The sequence below is a fragment of the Schistocerca serialis genome, chromosome 4 (assembly GCF_023864345.2).
Source record: "Schistocerca serialis cubense isolate TAMUIC-IGC-003099 chromosome 4, iqSchSeri2.2, whole genome shotgun sequence".
Classification (NCBI taxonomy): domain Eukaryota; kingdom Metazoa; phylum Arthropoda; class Insecta; order Orthoptera; family Acrididae; genus Schistocerca; species Schistocerca serialis.
In genome coordinates this window covers 348,681,426-348,703,896 of record NC_064641.1, presented here as the reverse complement: position 1 = coordinate 348,703,896, position 22,471 = coordinate 348,681,426, and the positions used below count along the sequence as shown (strand labels likewise).

Sequence of the window (22,471 nt, the reverse complement as noted above, 5' to 3'; positions counted from 1 at the left end):
TACGTAATACTAGTGTCGATCGTCAGTTAAACTTCGTGGTATTCACATTTGCTACTTGAAGTTAAAATCTGAAGCGTGATGATTTTTCTGTTATATAATTATTGAGAAGCCACATCAGCCACTGTAATATATGACAAGTTAAATAAGTAATTAAAGTTAACTGAGTGTCACTGTAGCCCATTTTGATAGTTTTCTCTTTTATGAAACTTAATTTAAACCTAGATTATAGATGTGATATGGCATAGGTCATCCTTTGATCCATTATAGAACTTGGAAACCCATTCAGGGAATATTATTTCACATTTTTGTTGAACGCAGTTGATTTTTATCATCCTGTATTAAAAATTTCCTTTTATCAATAGTACAATTTATAAACAACGTTTTGTGAGTAGAATGAAAATTCCAATGGCAAACTTAACTGCTTTCTCGTCGTTATTTTACCAGCTAACTACAAATAGGAAAGCCTTGGATCCCTTCCACTAAATTTAGTTAGTATTAAGATTCTTTTACAGGGAGTGCAGTGGAGCTGACGCTGAAATCATTAAGTATTTGGTTATATCATCGCTAGTCTCACTGAACTCTTCTGAACTCTACATGTCATGTGTGGTCTGGCGTCTCCTTACCAGCAACAGGTCCCAGGTTCAAACTAGTCAATTCCCTAAAAAACACACTCAGAGCGTCGTTGCACGAAAGTGGTAGGGAGACACGACTTAGAACAGACAGACACCACGCAGAATGTTAGAAAACAGTATACCCAGATGACACTGTCTGCATGGTGGTCGATGGTGTTACTTCATGATGCACCAATGTTCATCATATTACAGGTAATACATGATTATAAACTTTCAAGCCATTTGGAACTTATGTCCATCATCAAAGCATTGTGTAGCTGAGATGTCTGGAGACACCCCACAAAGCAGCTTGAAACTAACCTGACTATCTTCCACCATACAGCCCAACAACCAAGACGTGACTGACTTGCTCAATTTGTGAAGCACTTTCTCTCGCATTAATCAGAAATTTTTCCTGAAATTGTAACCATTTGTTTGTCATTACATGAACATCAAATCTGCCGATTTACTTTTCGTTAGGAAAATTTCTAGGTGGCGCGCCCTTTTCCTATTCCAGTCTTAGAGTGTAATTCGTCTACCTTCCATTACGCTTGTAGAGATCCGTACCTTGAAACGCAGCGACCCGACGGGCGGCTTGGCGTACGGCAAGTTGTAGAAGGCGAGCAGCGGGCGGCCCTTGCTGGTCGCCTGGCGGCGTCCTCGCACCGCCCCCTGGCGCGTCCTCACCACCGGCGGCTCCGCGCCCCCACCCTCCGCCCCCGCCTCCACCGCCGTCTGCAGCTGCACCACCACCACCAGCAGCAGCCACAGCGCCGCCAAAAACCACGCCAGCTGCGATCCCATGGCCGACTGACAATTTGCCACCTGGTTACTTGCGATATCTTGGTGGCCAAAGTCGCTAGCGTACGGAAAGATATCTCAGCTCCCGGACCTCTTTATCTAACAGCCAGGCGAGTCACGCTATCTTACTGCGATTTATATGCAACTGAAGCACAGTGATTCTGGCACGCACCTCGGAAACTTTACTTGCAGCAGATCTATTTAATTTTCAAATAAACGACACGAATAAAGTTTCTGCAGTCGAAGTAGCAATCACTAATGGACAACACGTCAGTTATTCTGTGTATGATGCTTTTGGCTGGTACATTACCGCTTGTTTTACCTTTGAGATAGTGCTTGGACCTTGATTGCAAAGGATAAAACTAGTTCGTTTATTGAACCACGTCGTATTTCCTGTACAGTTCGACAAATCAGACGCCTGTCGTCTAGTCTATACCCCGAGCAATATGTAATAGTTCGACAGCGGACTAGAATTCTGGAAGAGCGGCGTTCGATTCATCAAACTGCCATGCTGAGTGGTTTCCCTAAATCGCTTAAGGCGAAGGTTGGCTACTTCGGAAAAGACCAAGTTCCTTCCACTGTGATGTACTATCCGACTTTGTTCTCTGTTTCAAATGACTGAATAAGACCCAAACCTCCCCTGTTCTATTTTTACCTGACACAGCTGGTCCGACAGTCACTAGGAATCAAGCAACTCGTTTCTCGGGCTTAGAAACGCTGAATTAGCGTAGCGCTCAACCGAATGCAAATTACTTTCTAGGAACATTTTCTAGAGATGTCAGATTTATCATGGCTCTTTTGGTAAATATTTTCTTTGAAGTTAGAGGGTAATTGAGTACGATCCACCGTAAGCACTGAAAAAATGGAAAAATAGTAGGAGAATATGGACTTGGGGAAAAAAATAAAAGTGGAAGCCACACGGTACAGTTTTACTCAGAGAATATCCTAAAACTTGTTATAAGAATCAAGTAAGTTATATATATGGAAGAGATCTGGAACGTTGGAAGTTTTTCAAATAGTGAGGTAAGAATGAAGAAACAATATTTTAAACTGAAAAATATTTTCAGAGCCTGACCAAAATTTATATGCTTTTACATGCAGATTAAAGCTGTGGAAATTGCAAAGGTGTCGGTAGTTAGGAAAATTGTACCTGGAGAAGCTGAAAGAACCAGAGGTTGTTGAGAGACTCAAGTGAGCATTAGACAACGATTGACCGAAATGAAAGCAATGGAAGATGAATTTGTAACTTTGAGAGATGGAAGACAGCAGAGAAAGAACTAGACAAAACGACAAGACACAAAATAAATCCTCGGATAACATACAAGTCGTGCACGCAAAACTAGTGCCAGTATTCTGCCTGTATTTTACGAAAATTATTTCTAGCGGATAGTCAGAGAACCAAATCGTTAAGATGACGTCTTAGACCTTCTAGAAACAAACAAGCCTAAACTCTGCTAATCAGTTAACGTAGAGAAGGTATCAGTGATCATAATGCATTTTAGATAGGAAAGTATTTTTGGTTAGCAGGAGTGACAGTATACAAATTGTTGAATATTTGATTAATTGACATCAAATATTCAGACCTGAGAACGAAAATGTAGGATACAAATGGAAGAAACTGAACTGCAGCGTTCAATATGCCTTGGAGAAGTATATTCTAGAAAACATATTAAGCGATGGGAAAGACACACCGTGGTTTAAAAGCCGTATTAGAAAACTGCTACGTAAACAAAGAGAGCCTCATTACAGATTCAACAGAAGTCAAAACCTTGCTGATGAAGAAAAGCTCAACGAAGCAAAAATAATCGTAAGGAGTGCAATGAGATAAGTGTTCAGTAACTCTGAAAGCAAAATTTTGCCAACTGATCTCGTTCAAGGCCCTAAGAGGATTTGGTCTTACGTAAACTCTCTACGCAGATAGAAATAATCTCTTCAGCCACTCAGTAAGACGACCGTGGATGAACGTACGAATATCGAAGTGCAGATATTGAGCTAAGTGATCGCGAAATAGAAAAGCCACTACAATTACTTAAGCCGTCGGCACACGGGACGAGGCAGCGAACGTTGACGTGCACACAGACGGGCGTCCAACGTCACGATACACATGGGACGAGGAAATTAAAGTGGTTTTGCGCTCTTCAGGACCGCTTGGAGCCAGGACGGGGCCTGGGGCAAGTTGTGTGATTGGGCCCCATCTCCAGGTACAGTAACTAAGTTTTATTACTGTTTTAAAGGAGGTTTGACAAGATTTAAACATAATACAATTTCTGGAATATTGAAGATAGACAAGGAGTGCTCATTGGAATGAGATACAGAATAAATATACACTGGACACGCAAAGAAACTGGCACACCTGCATAATATCGTGTAGGGCCCCTCGAGCACGCAGAAGTGCCACAACACAACGTGGCATGGACTCGACTAATGTCTGAAGTTGTGCTGGAGGGAACTGACACCATGAATCCTACAGGGCTGCCCATAAATCCGTAAGAGTAACAAGGGCTGGAGATCTCTTCCCAACAGCACATTGCAAGGCATCCCATATATGCTCAATAATGTTCATGTCTGGGGAGTTTGGTAATCAGAGAAAGTGCTTAAACTAAGAAGAGTGTTCCTGGAACTAGTCTGTGCAATTCTAGACGTGTGGGGTGACGCATTGTCCTGCTGGAATTGTCCGCCCGTCGGAATGCACAATGGACATGAATGATCAGACAGGATGTATATGTACGTGTCACCTATCAGAGTCCTATCTAGACGTATCAATTGCACGCGTCCCACACCATTACAGAAACTCCATCAGCTTGAACAGTCCCGTGCTGACATGCAGGGTCCATGGATTCATGAAGTTGTTCCCATACCCGTACGTGTCCATCCGCTCGATGCAATTTGAAACGAGACTCGTCCGACCAGGTAACATGTTTCTAGTCATCAACCGTCCAATGTCGGTGTTGACGGGCTCAGACGAGGAGTAAAGCTTTGTGTCGTGAGGTCATCAAGGGTACACGAACGGGCCTTCGGCTTCGAAAGCCCATATCGATGGTGATTCGTTGAATGGTTCGCACGCTGTCACTTGTTGATGGCCAAGCATTGAAATCTGCACCAATTTTCGGAAGGGTGCACTTCTGTCTCTTTGAACGTTTCTCTTCAGTCGTCGTTGGTTCCGTCCTTGCAGGATCTTTTTCCGGTCGCAGCGATGTCGGAGATTTCATGTTTTACCGGATTCCTGATATTCACGGTACACTCATGAAATGGTCATATGGGAAAATCCCCTCTTCATCGCTACGTCTGAGATTCTATGCCTCATCGATCGTGCGCCGACTATAACACCACGTTCAAACTCAGTTAAATCTTGATAACCTGCCATTGTAACAACAGTAGCTGATCTAACATCTGCGCCAAACATTATTGTCTTATATAGGCGTAACCTACCGCAGCACCATTTTCTGCCTGTTGACATATCTCTGTAGTTGAATAAGTTTGCCTATATCAGTTTCTTCGGTGCTTCAGTGTAATTTCTTATTAAACACTAAACATATCATCACAAATGCAATCGATCCATGTATGACAGTACAAGGTACATATGTTACAAAAGGCCGCGCGCAAGAAATAGATTTTTGGGGGTCATATCTCGGACTGTATTGATCACAGAGATAAGGGGTCAACTGCTTGGGGTAGCCCTCGGCCTAACGACCATTTGTATAGCTATCAGGAAAATTGTCGTACTATGGCTATCATACCGTAAAAGGTCAAAATTTAAATATTACACACTTTCTCCAGTCCAGGCAAATTGAGCAAACCGTTTGGCTCTTTTGCCCTAGGTGTGGTCTAGGGTGGACCTAAGGTGGTTTATAAAAATCAACATTTGCTAGAAAACCCCGAAAAGACACGATGTTTGTGGGCGAAAAGTACCAGTTGTGGGGATGGTTACTTCTAAATGTTCTGTTCATGGTAGATCATCGAAAATTTTGCTACATGTTCTTAAGATAATATTCTCTGGAAAATTCGAAACATATTTCGATATCATGATCTGTTACCAAGATCCAGAGGATCAAATTTGGCACAGTTTTGCAGTAAATAAACAAGTAATATACGGTATGAGGTGTAAATGTACTTTTAACAGGCGTTATGGACACATGGCAAGGGTTCTACGATCATTGCAAGGATTCTGAGATCACCAAACACTTATCACAAATAAAACTGTCTCTGTATAATGGGCACTTCACTAGAAAGACTGCAAATTCAGTAAAATATTTCTAATAACTTCTTCAATCACTAACGATACAAATAATAAGCTAGGCATTATCGATGAATTGCCATCGGTGAGCAAAGTATTGAGAAAAAAGCAAAGCAAACGATTCTGTATCAACCTTTACGGGTTGTTTAAAACGAGTATCTACTTATATAAATATGTCGAAGTATATAAATAAACTCTTAAAACCGGCCGGTGTGGCCGTGCGGTTCTAGGCACTTCAGTATGGAACCGCGTGGCCGCTACGATCGCAGGTTCGAATCCTGCCTCGGGAATGGATGTGTTTGATGTCCTTAGGTTAGTTAGGTTTAAGTAGTTCTAAGTTCTAGAGGACTGATGACCACAGATGTTAAGTCCCATAGTGCTCAGAGCCATTTGAACCAAACTTTTAAAATTTTACTGACCATAGAAATCGTTTTATAGAAGCTTCGTACAACGCTGTAGCAGGGGAAACAGGGGAATAAGCGGAAAAATGCTCCTGCTGGAGCACAAAAGGGCGAATATGTTCCTCTTGAAAAGAATCTGAGAGATAAGCGGGAACCAGCTGCTTCAGTCCTCATTTCGCCTTCCTCACGAACATATCCACCCTGAAAGAGAATAACTGAGAGTCACTGACGGTGGAAGAGAGAGGAGATAGTGCCAGTGAGACAGAAAGAGAGACGAGACAGTGATGGTGACACAGACAAATTTTGATCTGAGTTTTCCAGTTGCGTCTGAGTATAACGTGCGAGATGGCGCAATGGTTAGCAACTGGACTCTCATTCGGGAGGACGTCGGTTCAAATCCGCGTCCATCTATCACTGCAGGCAAATGTTGGGATGGTTCCTTTTAAAGGGCAGAGCCGATTTCCTTCCATCCTTGACACAATCCTAGCTTGTGCTGTGTCTCTACTGATCTCGGATGTCGACGGGACGTTAAACCCAATCTTGCTTCCTTCCTTTTCTCAGTTAATTTAGTACCGACTTGTTTTGCCTTCTAGTATGTTAAAAGTGCGTTCTGTTCAGCATCTCAGAGAGCGAGCGTTCGCTTTTTATCTTTCTTTTGAGATGGACTTTTAGTTGAACTTTCGACGTTATTGGTTAGAAAATGGCTCTGTGTACTATGGGACTTAACTTCTAAGGTCATCAGTCCCCTAGAACTTAGAACTACTTAAATCTAACTAACCTAAGGACATCACACACATGTCCAAGGCAGGATTCGAACCTGCGACCGTAGCGGTCGCGCGGTTCCAAACTGAAGCACCTAGAACCGCTCGACCACTACGACCGGCCTCAGCAATATTACTTACGACTTTCCAATACATGGATGCTACTACGGAATTTATTTTGTCGCTTGTCGCTTCAAAGGGTATTCTGAAAATTCAGACTGTTCTAACACCAAAACCGGCATGGGTGACATTCGCTTCACAAATTTTACCATCACTATGATTGAACTTTAAGATTTTCCCACATGATTCAACCATCTCATCACTTAAATCAGTCGTTTTCAGCAATTCGTAATAAGAGTGCGACTCTCTATTTGTATTAGTGTGTATGCCTGGGAGATGCTTCCATCACACTGTGTAAAGGGGACACACAAGCAAGGTGAAAGCCAAGGAGGGCCCACGATTAGAAGTTTCCTATAAGATACGTCTAGTTTCCCCAGGGAGCAAGATATGCGGGAGCTGCACTGTAGACATGGGCAGTGACCAGCGTATTTCATGTTTAACTAGCTGATCCTAGGAAGGACAGGTGAATGACCTTCTGGCCGCAGGGCGCCTTCCTGAGGCATGAATTAAGCTATGTTGTTGTATTGTCCAGGTCAGGCCAAGCTGGCCATTCACGAGTTCAGAATGTCATATGCAACATTCTGGCACCCACTTAGCCTATTGCTCTTGGGAGAAGAATGTTGTCTGCCACGGGGAGAAATTTATGCTGGACTCGCTAGCGCCAGGTAAGTGAGGGAGCCGAAAGCCTACCAGAACCGCTCCTATGCTGGACTACTTTGTGATTTGAGCCATTAGGAGAAGGGGATTCTTATACTACAATTCCACTGCTGGGGGGCCACACTTGATCATCGGCGTTGCGAAGTACACTGTGAATGGTGAGCCTTTAGGGTGGTTCTGACATGAGGATGAGTTTCCAGGTATTCCAGTAGTTTAAATTGAACTTTATCTCTCACTACTTTCAAACCACAATGGGGATATTCTGTAAGTTGGCTTTTCAGTAGGATAATTGAGTTACATAGCCAGATCAACAGTGCTTGCTTTTTATTGTTTCGTGTCAGTAGGAGATAGTGAATGAATTAGTCTAGCGGCAATGTTAATTTTCTGGCATGATATGTAATAATATAGTTATTTTCTTTTCAGGTGTATATTTTATTGTATATTTATGTCCTGTGGTTTCGGCACTACCTTTCTATTCTATTGACGGAGTTGCTGATAAAATTGTGATCTTTTGGAGGGTTAGTAACCCATCAGTGGCTGAAAATAACAGGAGGACCCATCTCTGAGCGGTAAAAGGGCAGGTAGCGACACGATGGACAGCGTCCTCGATTTTCTGAGGCAATCCAAAGAGAACAGGCACAAAAAAGCTAAGAATATTGAAAGGAGAAAAGAAAACGCTGAAACGGTAAGAAGGAAGTAGCTTGAGGAAATGAAAAAAATAAGGAAGAAAGAACTCGAGGAAGCGGCAAGACTGATGGATGCAGATGCAAAAGAAAGAAAGAGAGCGGCCACATAATTCGAAGATAAGCTGTCACAAAGAATCAGATATGTGTTAGCAGAGGTTGCTACAAGCAAGAAGTTAGCAGGTAAAGCGAAGGAGGTTGTAATGGAAGCAGAAAAAGACGCAGTATTCCTAGAAAGGTGAGTGGTGCCTGTAATTACGCACTGCTCGCCAAGAAGTATGCCAGGACAGCCACAGGTGTCTCCCATGAAACCCAGAGAATTCCTACAGTTCTCACCGCAGTCCAGGAACAGGGGTGCGAGATAATATGGGAGACTCAAAAACTGATTTTGGAACAATGCAAGAAGACACTGGAAGAACAGTGGAGCAAAACCATGAGTGGGTCTCCGAGCAGCAATTTGAGATTCTGAATGAAGCTGAAGATACTCGTGAACGTACAGTATGCTAATACACAGAAGGAGAACGAAGAGTGTCAGCAGCAAACGAACAAGAAACGAACAGGACTGGCAACTGCTTCGATACGCCTTAACTGATAAATAACGTTCATTCTCCGCAACAGAGGTCTACTGAAATTTGTCCACCACGAGTGTGTGCAATACCAACAGTGTGGTGCCTCACAATAGCAGAACAATCGCTTAATTGTATACTGACTAGAGGATTCGATGCACAAATTTGTTATAGGAGTAGTGCGGAGTATGCTATGATAGTTGATGGAATGGGATGTTCCAAAAACTATCCAACACTTATGGGTCACAGAGACTGGAGTGGGTGCATATGCCTCTGAAATTTTGGTTTCGCCCACGAAAATTTTGTTTCTCTGCAAAATTTTCAGTACTATATGGGTGGTGGTCACACACTACATCCAAAGGCTTGGATAACTGAATTTGACAGATGTTTGTCTCCTACTAGGCTTCTTGGCTACGCACTGGAGTTTATTTGCAGACATATGGTGGGTGTTGTGGTGATGACCATGAGAAACATTGTGGTCACATTTCGACCACATGTAGCTCCGAGTATACTGGTATATGCAGGATAGGCTCAGTTGGGAGATAATGATGCGCAGGGACCTGGAGTTATCAGGACTCCAAAGTCTGGTGAAACGTTTTGAGTCAATGGTTAAGGAAAAATCAGTCCCTCAATGCACCAGAGAGCTCAAGTAACATTATACTCTTCTGTGACATAAAGCTTCCCATCCACTACCAGCAAGTTCTAGCGGATAGATGCCAGATTTAGACTTTTAACAGAGTGTATTTCGAGAACTGAAGTACGCCTGCAAATAACACAATGCAAATGAGATTAAGTGTACTATGGAAAGTAACACCAAAAGGTCTTATAGGAAAAACAAAGACAATAGGAACATTCGGAATGGGCTATCTGGTTGACAGCGTCGCTTCGGACCACCACCAGGAAGATGGGGAAATTAGAATGATTTCAGTGGTGGCCACAATAACAATAGTCCATGTAATGACAGGAACTGGCATGAGCCGAGAATGAGCTACCCATAAGCAGCGAATGTCGAAATTAGGCCTCCAGAGCCTCAAAATGAGGGATGAAATGACAAAACACTTAGTGACTGACTAAATACTGGAGCAGGCATGGCTCAAAATTTACCCACACAAAACATCAAATTCAGCCAGGTTAACGTGCTGGAGCATGATGATGTTACTGTTCGAGGAAAAAGAGGAGATCATATAGTAAGAAGTGCACTCATTAATTGATTTGATAATGAAAGACTTATTTCTTAAGGGCATTGTGGACAGTGGAAGCAATGCTACAATATTATTGCCATATCGGAATCGGCATTTGAAAGATGCTCACATAATTGATCTCGACCGACACTACTTCTCAAGAAAATGGAGAGTAAGGGACACCACTACCACTTCAGTGGGTAAACACACTGAAGTTACGCAGAAATCGCGATTACAATCTGTGTGTTAAGGGCAGACATTAGAAGCCAATATTCCAATGGTGCCTATTTAATAACCGGTATGAATTTCTTTAATGAAAAAGCCATACTCGATATGAGAAGAGGCGAAGTTGTCTTAAAAAAGAGACACTTAACACAAATTCGGTTTTGAGGAACAAGGAGTCACGGCGCAAATTCTGCTGAATGTTCGAAACTTAGTTGTTCTAACAGATCAGAAGAAGAGGAATCCAAACAGTTGCGGTTCGATTGGAAAATCCATGTAGCAGACACCAAACTGTTCGGACGAAAGGTTAATGTTGGATTACAGCCTATGCAAAACTTAGGAAATAACAAAAGGGAAGAACTGCAGGATATTTTATTAGAGAAAAGCAAGGTACTCTCACTGAAGACTGGCACCATAAAGAACTTGCAGCACCGCTTTCGAATAAAGGAGCAGCGCAAAATTTTCGAGCCTCCATACAATGTACCACTTGCACACAGATACGAGGTACTTTTAGAAATTCGGAGAGTTTAGGAAGATGGCGTCACAGAAACTGCAAGGACAACACAACAGCCCTCTATGTGTTATTGAAAATAATGATGGCTCCATTCGACTGGTATAGAACTCCCATCAAATCAACACAGTCATAGACTTAGACACTAATTGGCCCAAGTATTTAGAGGAGTTATTGCAAAATTTCCATGAAGTGTTGTGTTTTTTCTTTGACAGAGCCACGATACAGCTTTTGGCAGATCGAACTTCATCCTGGACGCAAGCAATACATCACCTTTCTAGCTTTTGGACGTTGTTGCCAGTTTAAGCGTTTGCCATTTGGATTAAACGTATCTGCATCTACATTTGTTTGTGATGTAGGTGGTAATCTAATTGAGTCACTGAAGGAAATACTCACCAAATATGTGCGTTACCTATTAATAACCAAAAGAAATTGGCGGAACGCAACTGAGGCTTGTGCGATGTGTTTGTGGACAGCACTACTTAATGTACTGATTCTTGCCCACCCCAACCTTTCCCGTCAATTTTGGATGGCCAAAGATAGCACCTACACCGGTCTACCAGTACTGATGTTCCAGGGATATGAAGAAGAAGAAACCAGTGTAGAGGCTGCACTCGGTAGCAGAATTTTGACCAAAGCAGAGAAGAATTACTTGGTTACCGAAATGGAACCACTAGCCATTATGTGAGGCTTTCAGAAATTTCGACTGTTTTCATTCGGCGAAAAATAAAAATATACACAGAACACAAGGTTCCGGAATTTCTCCCTGCTGAGAGATTAACTCAAGGAAGGTTGGGCAGATGGATTCTTGTCCTGCAGCATTTCGATTTTACACTCCTGGAAATTGAAATAAGAACACCGTGAATTCATTGTCCCAGGAAGGGGAAACTTTATTGACACATTCCTGGGGTCAGATACATCACATGATCACACTGACAGAACCACAGGCACATAGACACAGGCAACAGAGCATGCACAATGTCGGCACTAGTACAGTGTATATCCACCTTTCGCAGCAATGCAGGCTGCTATTCTCCCATGGAGACGATCGTAGAGATGCTGGATGTAGTCCTGTGGAACGGCTCGCCATGCCATTTCCACCTGACGCCTCAGTTGGACCAGCGTTCGTGCTGGACGTGCAGACCGCGTGAGACGTCGCTTCATCCAGTCCCAAACATGCTCAATGGGGGACAGATCCGGAGATCTTGCTGGCCAGGGTAGTTGGGGCGTGAGCGGAAGACGGCCTAACGGTGTGCGGGACCGTAGCCCAGCTTCATGGAGACGGTTGCGAATGGTCCTCGCCGATACCCCAGGAGCAACAGTGTCCCTAATTTGCTGGGAAGTGGCGGTGCGGTCCCCTACGGCACTGCGTAGGAGCCTACGGTCTTGGCGTGCATCCGTGCGTCGCTGCGGTCCGGTCCCAGGTCGACGGGCACGTGCACCTTCCGCCGACCACTGGCGACAACATCGATGTACTGTGGAGACCTCATGCCCCACGTGTTGAGCAGTTCGGCGGTACGTCCACCCGGCCTCCCGCGTGCCCACTATACGCCCTCGCTCAAAGTCCGTCAACTGCACATACGGTTCACGTCCACGCTGTCGCGGCATGCTACCAGTGTTAAAGACTGCGATGGAGCTCCGTATGCCACGGCAAACTGGCTGACACTGACGGCGGCGGTGCACAAATGCTGTGCAGCTAGCGCCATTCGACGGCCAACACCGCGGTTCCTGGTGTGTCCGCTGTGCCGTGCGTGTGATCATTGCTTGTACAGCCCTCTCGCAGTGTCCGGAGCAAGTATGGTGGGTCTGACACACCGGTGTCAATGTGTTCTTTTTTCCATTTCCAGGAGTGTATGATACACCTGTACTGGGAAAAATCCATCTTAATTGCTGATGCGCTGTCTTGTTCACCTACTGGCCTCGTCGAAAATGTTACTGATGACAGAGAAGAAAACCATTTTAGCACACACTGTTTGTGGAAAGTTGCGTTTGGGTACTATGTAATAAATCGAATGGAGGGTATTAAGAAAGAGCGGACCCTACTTGCTTGCTTTGAATTTGAAGTGGAAAGACGAGAATCAAGCTGCCATCCAGCAGTATTAGCTTTAGAGAAGGGAGTTTTGTTAAAGCAGAGCAAAGTTGGCGAGTTGGTTCTGCTGCTACATATAACAAAAGAACTGATAAACAAAGAAATTTGGCATATACACCTCAGCTATGGCCATTTTCAATTGACGAAGTGTTATCTAAAGCTGTGAACGCATGCTACATGCAGAGAAGTACAGAGGGGTTTTGCCAGTATGGAAGTCTTGCCAGAAGGCAAAGCTCACCAACCTGAGACGGTAGGCTCCATTATACCCGATAATGCCTAAAAAACTGAAGCACTTAACCAAGACAGATATGACTGGACTGCCCACAAGAATCCACAGAGGATTCTACTATATTATGGTAGTTGCCTATTTAACATCAAAGTACGTCACCTTGACTCGTCTGAGCAAAACAATGCATCGAACGGCGGCAAAGATCTTAAGAAAGGATTTATTGCCTGAAGTAGCGCGTGACGACAATATTATTTCTTACAATGTTCGACGGTACCGTTCCTAAACGACGCAAGAGACGCTTAAGACACATTGGATCGACCCTATTTATAGTATTGTCAGAAAACTCGAGCTCGAATCCAGCGGAATATCTCATGAAGAAATTCGGGAATCTATGTCGTAAATATTATTAAATACGACACATGACATGGGACTTCTTCTCAAAAGACGTTCTAGATATAATGAATGAAGTGTCTCATTGGATTACAGTGATTACCCATGTCACAGTACTTAACAATCGTCAGCCCAAGGACCTAAAACTAGGAGTCGACTTCCCGCCCCCCTCGTCGCCGATAGCAGAATAAAAAGGTAGTAGAGGATGCCTTGCAATGTTCTACAGTAGACACAGATTCCAGAGAGGAGAAGGAAAGATTGTGAAACTTCTTTATTAAAAGTGTGAGTCTGTAATCAAATTTCTGAATGACTGAGAAGATGAAACTTCTACGTTATTTGATTCTGAAACAGCTGAGTAAAACTGAACGTACTGAGCCTACTTTCTCTTTACTTTTTTCTTATCATGTCAACACAGACCCACAATATTCCAGCCCGACGCAATCTGATGGCTCAAAAAAATTACAACCTGACTTCAAATAACTAATTCGAAAGAATGGCCCTGACTAAAAAGAAATCTTAACAATAACTTATACATTTCATCAGGCACTTACCTCACAAAACTCTTCATTACACGAACTACCGCAATACAGCGAGCGTCCATACTGCCAGCTAAATAAAAGATGCTAACTACTAAAGCCACTAACTATTAATAGGTATATGGTTAGCAAAGGAAAGATTTTGTTGCAAACCAAATAACGTATTTTTTTACTTTAATAATGTGACACATATAATAATGAATAATTTTCAATCTCCAATTCGGATACTTCCAGGTCGTTAGCCTACACTAACTCTTCAGACCTCCAACCTCCATCAGCGCTAACTTCTTACTTTTAACATCCACCACTGCTGGCTGTTCACCTCCAATTGTCCATCAGTACTTCCATCACTGCTGGCAACTAACTTCGAACTGCCCAACAGTATTGGCGATTAACTTCCAACAATGTGTCCAACCAGCCACATAGACTCTTACAAAGAAAGCGCAGTCAGTGATCCAATGCAAAGGGCTACACAGCGCTGCCAATACAGTAGCAGCCCACTTACATAACCCCCCTGCTCCCCACAAAAAAAATTTACTATTTATTTTGGTCAGTGGCCAGGATCAATTTGTTAATTTTTTTTATATTAACAATATGAAATAGACCAAATGACCACAATTATTAATGCGTTGTTGGTCAAAAGCAAATATTGTCCTCACAGTCCCTAAAGACAGTCCTAATCGTATACCAGAGTAGTAGTCTACTACAGTTTTGTGCACAAAGTCTGATCAGTAAAAGAAAATGCACACACAAGTAGTGGGTCTCTAGGTAGTCTTGAACAAGTGCTGTCCTTCTAATGGAAACATAGTGACATGAAGATTGGTAATGGGCCACAACCCATCAAACCCACAACAGAGTCAGTCGAAGTCTTGAAGAATATTGGTAGAATTATTAGGTCACCATAGAGCAGACCCACAATACTTTTTGTAGAGATTATGGCAGTAGTGGGCCACTAAGGGTGCCAACCCACTGTAGCCCTTGAAGAGATTATGGTAGTAGTGGGCCACTAAGGGTGCAGACCCACTATAGTCCTTGTAGAGATGGCCAGCAGCCATCCATTGCGACTGTGCAGGTACACAATTACAATTGAAGAGTCTTGTGAATAATAAAGGAAGTCCATAACCCACCACTTGCGCACTCAAAAATTTTTTTGCGATGTCCCTAGAACCAGCAGTGCTGTTAACCAGTTCCTTGCTGAATTATCAACACACATCCAAACACTAACACAGTCATTTAGCCTCTGAGATATTACACATACAGTATGACCAACAGAAATGTGTGCAGTAAAATGAATCCCTACTATTTACTTAAGTTGAAGAAGTGGTGTCTATACGGTTTACAATTTTGCAGCACAAGAATACAACTACAAAGTCACAGAAGACATCGGTAAATAATATGATGAAACATATAATACTTGTAGTAATAGAGGCTTCACAAAGAAATAGAAATAAGCATATTCATGAGTATTCCAGGAATTGTGACGTGACGTAAGTAAATAAATAAAACATGAGAATGTTGTTGTTGTGGTCTTCAGTCCTGAGACTGGTTTGATGCAACTCTCCTTGCTTCTCTATCCTGTGCAAGCTTCTTCATCTGCCAGTACCTACTACAACCTACAACCTTCTGAATCTGTTTAGTGTGTTCATCTCTTGGTCTCCTCTACGATTTTTATCCTCAACGCTGCCCTCCAGTACTAAATTGGTGATCCCTTGATTCCTCAGAACATGTCCTACCAACCGATCCCTTCTTCTAGTCAAGCTGTGCCACAAGTTTCTCTTCTCCCCAATTCTATTCAATACCTCCTCATTAGTTATGTAATCTATCCATCTAATCTTCAGCATTCTTCTGTAGCACCACATTTCGAAAGCCTCTATTCTCTTCTTGTCTGAACTATTTATCATCCACGTTTCACTTCCATACATGGCTACACTCCATACAAATACTTTCAGAAACAACTTCCTGACACTTGAATCTATACTCGATGTTAACAAACTTCTCTTCTTCAGAAACGCTTTCCTTGCCATTCCAGGATACATTTTATATTCTCTCTACTTCGACCATTCTCGTTTCCTAATCTAATACCCTCAGCATCACCCGATTTAATTCGACTACATTCCATTATACTCGCTTTGCTTTTGTTGATGTTCATCTTATATCCTCCTTTCAAGACACTGTCCATTCCATTCATCTTCTCTTCCAGGTCCTTTGCTGTCTCTGACAGAAATACAATGTCTTTGGCGAACCTCAAAGTTTTCATTTCTTCTCCATGGATTTTAATTCCTACTCCGAATTTTTCTTTTGAATAACATCGGGGATAGTGAACAACCCTGTCTCACTCCCTTCCCAACCACTGCTTCCCTTTCATGCCCCTCGACTATTATAACTGCCATCTGGTTTCTGTACAAATCGTAAATACCCTTTTGCTCCCTGTATTTGACCCCTGCCACATTCAGAATCTGAAAGAGAGTATTCCATTCAACATTGTCAAAAGCTTTCTCTAAGTCTACAAATACTAGAAACGCAGGTTTGCCTTTCCTTAATCTATTTTCTAAGATACGTCGTAGGGTCAGTATTGCCTCACGTGTTCCAACATTTCTACGGAATCCAAACTGATCTTCCCTGAATTCGGCTTCTACTACCCTCCTGGAAATTGAAATAAGAACACCGTGAATTCATTGTCCCAGGAAGGGGAAACTTTATTGACACATTCCTGGGATCAGATACATCACATGATCACACTGACAGAACCACAGGCACACAGACACAGGCAACAGAGCATGCACAATGTCGGCACTAGTACAGTGTATATCCACCTTTCGCAGCAATGCAGGCTGCTATTCTCCCATGGAGACGATCGCAGAGATGCTGGATGTAGTCCTGTAGAACGGCTTGCCATGCCATTTCCACCTGGCGCCTCAGTTGGACCAGCGTTCGTTCTGGACGTGCAGACCGCGTGAGACGACGCTTCATCCAGTCCCAAACATGCTCAATGGGGGACAGATCCGGAGATCTTGCTGGCCAGGGTAATTGACGTACACCTTCTAGAGCACGTTGGGTTGCACGGGATACATGCGGACATGCATTGTCCTGTTGGAACAGCAAGTTCCCTTGCCGGTCTAGGAATGGTAGAACGATGGGTTCGATGACGGTTTGGATGTACCGTGCACTATTCAGTGTCCCCTCGACGATCACCAGTGGTGTACGGCCAGTGTAGGAGATCGCTCCCCACACCATGATGCCGGGTGTTGGCCCTGTGTGCCTCGGTCGTATGCAGTCCTGATTGTGGCGCTCACCTGCACGGCGCCAAACACGCATACGACCATCATTGGCACCAAGGCAGAAGCGACTCTCATCGCTGAAGACGACACGTCTCCATTCGTCCCTCCATTCACGCCTGTCGCGACACCACTGGAGGCAGGCTGCACGATGTTGGGGCGTGAGCGGAAGACGGCCTAACGGTGTGCGGGACCGTAGCCCAGCTTCATGGAGACGGTTGCAAATGGTCCTCGCCGATACCCCAGGAGCAACAGTGTCCCTAATTTGCTGGGAAGTGGCGGTGCGGTCCCCTACGGCACTGCGTAGGATCCTACGGTCTTGGCGTGCATCCGTGCGTCGCTGCGGTCCGGTCCCAGGTCGACGGGCACGTGCACCTTCCGCCGACCACTGGCGACAACATCGATATACTGTAAAGACCTCACGCCCCACGTGTTGAGCAATTCGGCGGTACGTCCACCCGGCCTCCCGCATGCCCACTATACGCCCTCGCTCAAAGTCCGTCAACTGCACATACGGTTCACGTCCACGCTGTCGCGGCATGCTACCAGTGTTAAAGACTGCGATGGAGCTCCGTATGCCACGGCAAACTGGCTGACACTGACGGCGGCGGTGCACAAATGCTGCGCAGCTAGCGCCATTCGACGGTCAACACCGCGGTTCCTGGTGTGTCCGCTGTGCCGTGCATGTGATCATTGCTTGTACAGCCCTCTCGCAGTGTCCGGAGCAAGTATGGTGGGTCTGACAGACCGGTGTCAATGTGTTCTTTTTTCCATTTCCAGGAGTGTAGTTTTTCCATTCGTCTGTAAAGAATCTGCGTTAGTATTTTGCAGCCGTGACTTATTAAAATGATAGTTCGGTAATTTTCACATTTGTGAACACCTGCTTTCTTTGGGATTCGAATTATAATATTCTTCTTGAAGTCTGAGTGTATTTCGCCTGTCTCATACATCTTGCTCACCAGATGGTAGAGTTTTGTCAGGACTGGCTCTCCCAAGGCCATCAGTAGTTCTAATGGAATGTTGTCTACTCCCGTGGCCTTGTTTTGACTCAGGTCTTTCAGTGCTCTGTCAAACTCTTCACGCAGTATCGTATCTCCCATTTCATCTTCATCTACATCCTCTTCCATTTCTATAATATTGTCCTCAAGTACATCGTCCTTGTATAGACCCTCCATATACTCCTTCCACCTTTCTGCTCTCCCTTCTTTGCTTAGAACTGGGTTTCCATCTGAACTTTTGATATTCATGCAAGTGGTTCTCTTTTCTCCAAATGTCTCCTTAATTTTCCTGTAGGCAGTACTAATCTTACCCCTAGTGATATACGCCTCTACATCCTTACATTTTTCCTCTATCCATCCCTGCTTAGCCATTTTGCACTTCCTGTCGATCTCATTTTTGAGACGTTTGTATTCCTTTTTGCCTGCTTCAGTTACTGCGTTTTTATATTTTCTCCTTTCATCAATTAAATTCAATATATTCTCTGTTACTCAAGGATTTCTACCAGTCCTCGTCTTTTTACCTACTTGATCCTCTGCTGCCTTTACCATTTCATCTCTCAAAACTACTCATTCTTCTTCTACTGTATTTCTTTCCCCCATTCTTGTCAATCGTTCCCTAATGCCTCCCTGAAACTCTCTACAACTTCTGGTTCTGTCAGTTCATCCAGGTCCCATCTCCCTAAATTCACACATTTTTGCAGTTTCTTTAGTTTTAATCTACACCTCATAACCAACAGATTGTGGTCAGAGTCCACATCTGCGACTGGAAATGTCTTACAACTTAAAACCTGGTTCCTAAATCTCTGTCTTACCATTACGTAATCTACATGAAACCTTCCAGTATCTCCAGGCTTCTTCCATGTATACAACCTTCTTTCATGATTCTTGAACCAAGTGTTAGCTATGATTAAGTTATGCCCTGTGCAAAATTCTATTAGGCGGCTTTCTCTTTCATACCTTACCCCCATTCCATATTTACCTACTACGTTTCCTTCTCTTATTTTTCCTACTATCGAATTCGACTCACCCATGACTATTAAATTTTCGTCTTCCTTCGCTATCTGAATTATTTCTCTTAACTAATCATACATTTCATCAATCTCTTCGTCATCTGTAGAGCTAGTCAGCATATATACTTGTACTACTGTGCTAGGCGCGGGCTTCATATCTATCTTGGCCACTATAATGCGTTCACTATGCTGTTTGTAATAGCTTACCCGCATTCCTAATTTTTATTCGTTATTAAACCTACTCCTGCATTACCCGTGTTTGATTTTGAATTTATAATCCTGTATTCACCTGACCAGAAGTCTTGTTCCTCCTGCCACCAAACTTCACTACTCCCCAGTATATCTAACTTTAACCTATCTATCCCCCTTTTTAAATTTTCTGACTTACCTTCGCGATTAAGGAAAATGACATTCCAAGCTCTGATATGTAGAACGCCAGTTTTCTTTCTCCTGAGTGGTCCCCGCCTGTTTATTCGAAAGGGGGACTATTTTGCCTCCAGAATACTTTATCCAAGAGGACACCATCATCATTTAACCATACAATAAAGTTGCGTGCCCTTGGGAAAAATTACGGTTTTAGTTTCCCCTTGCTTTCAGCCGATAGCTGTAACAGCACAGCAAGGCTGTTTTGGTTAGTGTTACAAGGCCAGATCTGTCAGTCGTCCAGACTTTTGCCCCTGCAACTACTGAAAAGGCTGCTGCTCCTCTTCAGGAACCACACGTTTGTCTTGATCTCAATAGACATCCCTCAATTGTGGTTGCAACTACGGTACAGCTATCTGTATCGCTGAGGAACGCAAGCCTTCCCACCAACGGCAAGGTCCATGGTTCATGGGAGAATATCATTGAAATATTAACTTGACACATGAGCATTAAAAGAAAACAGAACACAATAGATAATGTCTAAACATCTTCAAAAGTAAAGAATACATTAAATTTGAGGATAACAGTATTCCTCATCATAGTAAATGTAGCTTAGTACTAGAAGAGGAAATTCAGTTAATCTTATCAGGTAAAAACACAGAGACAGGAAGAACACAGATACACAAGTGTACACACAAACACATAGCAGAATAACACAAAAGAAAAGGACAGAGTTTGTTTTCAGTGTAACATCTGATACTGCAGTCCAACCAAAACTTCGTTCCACAGATCTTCCCCCTATTTCAACATTTGTTCCCACAAAAAAATCCTATCTAAGCATGCTTTCTGTATTTACTTTCACATATTTCTTATCTCATCATTTATTTTCCATTATCTTTCCTCATTATTTGTTCCCAAGAAAATATTACTTAAACCTGTAGTCCCTAAACCCTACTTATTAGTTCATTTCCTCTTTCAAAATAACTATTCCTCAATATTTAATACTCTTTTGGCCAACTTCTTTATTCTTGTAGCTTCTCAATACATTTTTTGCAACTCATCACAACTCATTCTCTTAAATAGTATACCCCTTCTTAAGCTAACTTAAATCTACTGAGCTCAGATGCATAAACCAGAGAACAAGGCAATGCAGCAGCACAAAACAGTTAACATAAACAGCAATGCCAAAAAATGCAAATTGGCAAAGCAAGCAGCAGTATATCTACATTAGCGAAACAAATGCAGCATTACAACTACCATAAGGCAATATGCAGCAAACAAGAAAAATAAATTGGTGGTAACTGGCTTATCAGAGTAGTGCAAAGAAAGATTCAGGAGGACAATGCCTGGCAAATAGTAGCAGTAAATACAATAACTTATACCTAAACGTGATAAAGGACAAGCAGAAAAAATATAACATTAAAGACAGCAGTGCATATAAGGGAATGTCTATTTACATCTTAATGCCTATGTCACATCTTAACACTAAAAGTGATGCACCACAACAACCTATTATACCACAAAATTACCAAGTTCTTGAAAAGGAAATTACGCATACAGTTCCTGTTATCAATACCTTCTCCTTCTTATGCTTCTTTCGTTTCCTAGTGCTCCTTTTTCTTAAGAATGTGGATCATAAAATAATTATTTAATAGATCTGTAGACAGAAAATGTGTACATTAGTATATGTAATAAATTTTACATTACAAAACCAATGCTGCAGCACAACTGGAAACTAGATATCAAATAAAATAAACAAATATGTACAAGGCAAAGCATGAAAACGTCATTCGGTAGCCATATAGCATTTCATAAGTCAGTAAAAATTCTCTCAACTCTAAGACACTTGTCATAATCTGGAGTGTAGAGATAAAAATATTTCTCATCACTTCATAAACATTTCAATATGTAGTAGAAAGTGTGAGCTCCACAGTGTAATCACTTATTTTCAAAGAGTAGTGTATCGCGTTTATGATATGTTCTACAAAAAAATATCAATACTGAGGTCAATAGCCTCTCTTTTCTACAGCTGTGCATTTGAAAGGCATCTAACTATGGGTTTTTCCAGGTGGATAAGCATGCAACTGGGCGTTGCAGGGCATTATGTCAAGGTCACCTACTTTCTTCACCGAAATATTTATGACAGCAGTTTCCACAACAATGACAGCTTGATGCAAATAAAAAATTTATTTAATGTGTGAGTCTGTACTTAAATTCCTGAATGACTGAGAAGATGAAACTTCTACGTTATTTGATTCTGAAACATCTGAGTAAAGCTTAACGTACTGAGCCTACTTTCTCTTCACTTTTTTCTTATCATGTCAACACAATATTCTAGCGCAACACAGTGTGATGGCTCAAAAAATTACAACCTGACTTCAAATAATTAATTCAAAAGAATGTCCCTGACTAAAAAGAAATCTTAACAATAACTTGCACATTTAATTAAGCACTTACCTCACAAAAATCTTCATTACGAGAGCTATTGCAATACTGCGAGCATCAATACTGCCAGATAAATAAAACATTCTAACTGCTAAAAGGCACTAACTACTAATAGGCACGTGGTTAGCAGAGATTTTGTTGCATACCAAATAATGTTTTTTTTTTACCTTAATAATGTGACATATATAACCATGAATAATTTTCATCCTTGCCAAGATGGCCGCCGAGTAAGTGACGCCAGAAACCATTTCCAGAAAGTTAAGTGATTTAGACAGGAATATAATTTAGTTTAACGCTGACGACAAATTAGATACGTGCATTAGTGTATCGTTTAGTCTTGCCGTTAAAGGTGTGACTTTTCTTTGCGTATTTTTTCAGAAAACACGAA

At 42.5% G+C, this 22,471-nt stretch overlaps 1 protein-coding gene across 1 annotated transcript in view; it reads right to left on the bottom strand.

Moving 5' to 3' along the window:
• Positions 1–1,415, bottom strand: part of LOC126474452 (juvenile hormone esterase-like) — a 72,880-nt gene extending 71,465 nt beyond the window's left edge. The window contains exons 1-2 of the mRNA XM_050101924.1: positions 1,365–1,415; positions 1,179–1,322 (exon numbers count right to left, since the gene is read on the bottom strand). Coding sequence (XP_049957881.1) covers positions 1,179–1,322; positions 1,365–1,415 — 195 coding nt within the window. The remainder of the gene's footprint in view (positions 1–1,178; positions 1,323–1,364) is intronic.
• Positions 1,416–22,471: the final 21,056 nt, after the last annotated feature.